The 3,326-nt window shown below is 45.2% G+C and overlaps 1 protein-coding gene across 1 annotated transcript; it reads left to right on the plus strand.

The window, feature by feature from the left end:
* The first annotated feature begins 560 nt into the window (after positions 1–560).
* LOC139420406 (frizzled class receptor 8a) lies at positions 561–3,326 on the plus strand. Its single transcript, XM_071170468.1, has one exon. The coding sequence runs from the start codon at positions 1,028–1,030 to the stop codon at positions 2,777–2,779; it is 1,752 nt and encodes a 583-aa protein (XP_071026569.1). The 5' UTR covers positions 561–1,027; the 3' UTR covers positions 2,780–3,326.

A 3,326-nucleotide genomic window follows, 5' to 3' on the forward strand; every position in this document is an offset into this window, starting at 1 on the left:
CAGACAAACAACCCCCTGGGCAGCCCTATCATGCGCAAATGAACCTGCTGAAGAAGAGCTCCCATTCCATTATGGGTCGTAGTGGTATTTTAATTCTGTTGAACATCGTATTTTTATCAGCGTCAATAGTGATTTTTTTTTTACTGAAAATTGACAAAGGTATAAAATGAAAATACTTTGTGCATTTTCACTTTTAGTGTGGCTACTGGCTACTTTTCATTCTAGCGTCATACAAATTACAGTAGCCTATATAAATGTGATCAATATTGTGTTATTACTGTGTTACTATTATGGTATTGATATTCTACACCTGGTAAACCTATTCACCTCCCTTTACGCCTTGTGTTACACGAACACTCCGTCGCATTTCTAATGGAATTGGTCAAACATTACCGTAGGCAACTGAAAAACAAACTAAGGCTATCAAACAAAACGCTCAGAGAAAACTTGATTGACTTATCCCAAAGTCCCGCCCCTGCGGTCTGATTTGTCAACGGAGCATGGGGGGAGGACTTCACGTCTCCAATATAAATACTGAACGTGGCGTCCGTGGCACAACGAATTGTATGGGCAATAGAACATAGAGCACACACAACGAATGTAGCCACTGCTTTTCGAGAAACAGTAGCCACGATTTTTAAACTTCTATAATCGTTTTAAACGGAGCATGCAAACCAATTCAGGGGAAAGAGGCCTGGTCGAGGATAAGCTACAGGATAACCATAGCACCCTTTTTTTTTTTACAAGGGAATAAAGCCGGGTGTTCTGCATCTCTCGCTTCTCCTCAGTCCTCAGCCATCTTGACTGCTCCTGCTCGCCTGAAGGCTATATTTTCTCCTCCCGCTCCTCCTCTGAAAGTATACACGGTTTGCAAATTGCTTGCAACTCCGTGCCAAAAGAGTAAGCGAGATGGGTTCACTGTACACGATCTAATTAGACTGGGCAGGCTCTGGCAAGAGACAGGAGCAGGCAGAGGAGGACTACTGTACTGCTGTTTTATCAACAGAGGAGAGGGATCCGATAAAGGATGGAGTGCTACCTGTCGGGGATATACCTGCTTCTCGCACTTGCTATTTTACCGAGATCCAGCGGCACCACGGCGAAGGAGATCACCTGCCAAGAGATTGCCGTGCCTCTGTGCAAGGGGATCGGCTACAACTATACCTACATGCCCAACCAGTTCAATCACGACACCCAGGACGAGGCGGGTTTGGAGGTACACCAGTTCTGGCCTCTGGTTGAAATCCAGTGCTCGCCGGACCTCAAGTTCTTTCTCTGCAGCATGTACACTCCTATTTGCCTAGAGGACTATAAGAAACCCCTGCCACCGTGTCGGAGCGTCTGCGAGAGAGCGAAGGCAGGCTGCGCGCCTCTTATGAGGCAGTATGGTTTTCCCTGGCCAGACAGAATGAAATGTGACTCGCTACCGGTTCAAGGCAATCCGGAGATGTTATGTATGGACTACAATAGGACTCACTCGACCACAGTATCACCGGTCCTTTCTAAGCCTACCAACTATCCGGGTAAGGCGTTTAACCCTAATAAAAACAACAAAGGACACAATCGACCCGGTGTTCCCGGTAAATACAAACCGCCGGCTCCCTGCGAGCCGCAGTGCAAGTGTCTTTCGCCCATGGTCCCGGTAAACACTGACCGGCATCACCTCTACAACCGGGTGAAGACCGGGCAGCTTTTAAACTGCGCCATGCCCTGCCATAACCCCTATTTTACGCAAGACGAGAGAACGTTTACCGCGTTCTGGATAGGTCTGTGGTCCGTGTTATGTTTTGTGTCCACGTTCGCAACGGTTGCCACTTTTCTCATAGACATGGAGCGGTTCAAGTACCCAGAGAGACCCATTATTTTCCTCTCTGCCTGTTACATGTTTGTTTCCATCGGGTATATCGTCAGACTAATCGCTGGACACGAAAAGGTGGCCTGCAACCGGGAGTATGACGTGGAACACATTCACTATGAGACCACTGGCCCTGCACTCTGTACTGTTGTGTTTCTTTTGATTTATTTCTTCGGCATGGCGAGTTCTATCTGGTGGGTCATTCTCTCTTTGACATGGTTCCTGGCTGCTGGGATGAAATGGGGAAACGAAGCCATAGCCAGTTACTCCCAATATTTTCACCTGGCTGCTTGGCTTATCCCTAGTATGAAATCTATTGCTGTGTTGGCCCTCAGCTCTGTGGACGGGGACTCAGTGGCTGGAATCTGCTACGTTGGCAATCAAAATTTGGACAATCTGAGAGGATTCGTGTTGGCCCCCCTGGTCATATATTTATTTATCGGCACTATGTTCCTCCTGGCCGGGTTTGTGTCCCTGTTCAGGATACGCAGCGTGATCAAACAGGGTGGCACCAAAACAGACAAGCTGGAGAAGTTGATGATAAGGATAGGGATATTCACAGTGTTGTACACCGTACCTGCCACTATTATAGTGGCCTGTTACTTCTACGAGCAGCACAACAGACAGAGTTGGGAGATCACCCACAACTGCTCCTGTCTGTCGGAGCATGAACTGAACAAGCCGGACTATGCGGTCTTCATGTTGAAGTACTTTATGTGCCTTCTGGTGGGCATTACGTCCGGCGTGTGGATATGGTCGGGGAAGACCCTGGAATCATGGAGGACCTTCTGCACGCGCTGCTGTTGGGGTAGCAAAGGCACCAGTGGCTCAATGTACAGTGACGTGAGCACAGGACTAACCTGGAGATCGGGTACTGCCAGCTCTGTATCTTGCCCAAAGCAGATGCCATTGTCACAGGTTTGAAGAGAAACCCATGGATGGACTAATGGGCTAATTGTTCCGGAGCTTGGCTAGCACTCTTTTTTTTTATACCAGTTAGCATTTTAACATAATGTTGAAGAACTGGTTATAACATTGTAGCCTACCTGGCATTAACAAGAGTTCATTCCTACCCATTCATATGTATAGAACGAGCAGACTGACATTTCTGGGCACATGGGCATTATGTGTTCTTTCTTTTTACGCAAATAAACATTTAGTTCATAACCCTATAAGGACTGATTGATAACCTTAACATAGTGCCAGTCAGATGTAATTGTATAAATCAATCAGAACAATATCAAAGATGGTTTAAATTAAGCCTTAATAGTGCCCAAATATTATATGTGTCATTTTTTTAATTATAAAGATGTATTTATATAATGGTTATGTACAAACTTGTAAATTCTGTATAAAATAAAATGTATAAGCTATTGTAAATGTGTATAAAGTGTAGAAGATGTCTCTTTGTAAAAAAGCAAATCTGACTTTTATTTTGACAATAAAAATAAACATTTTGATAAATGTAAAA

This window comes from Oncorhynchus clarkii, chromosome 11, assembly GCF_045791955.1.
Source record: "Oncorhynchus clarkii lewisi isolate Uvic-CL-2024 chromosome 11, UVic_Ocla_1.0, whole genome shotgun sequence".
Taxonomy (NCBI): domain Eukaryota; kingdom Metazoa; phylum Chordata; class Actinopteri; order Salmoniformes; family Salmonidae; genus Oncorhynchus; species Oncorhynchus clarkii.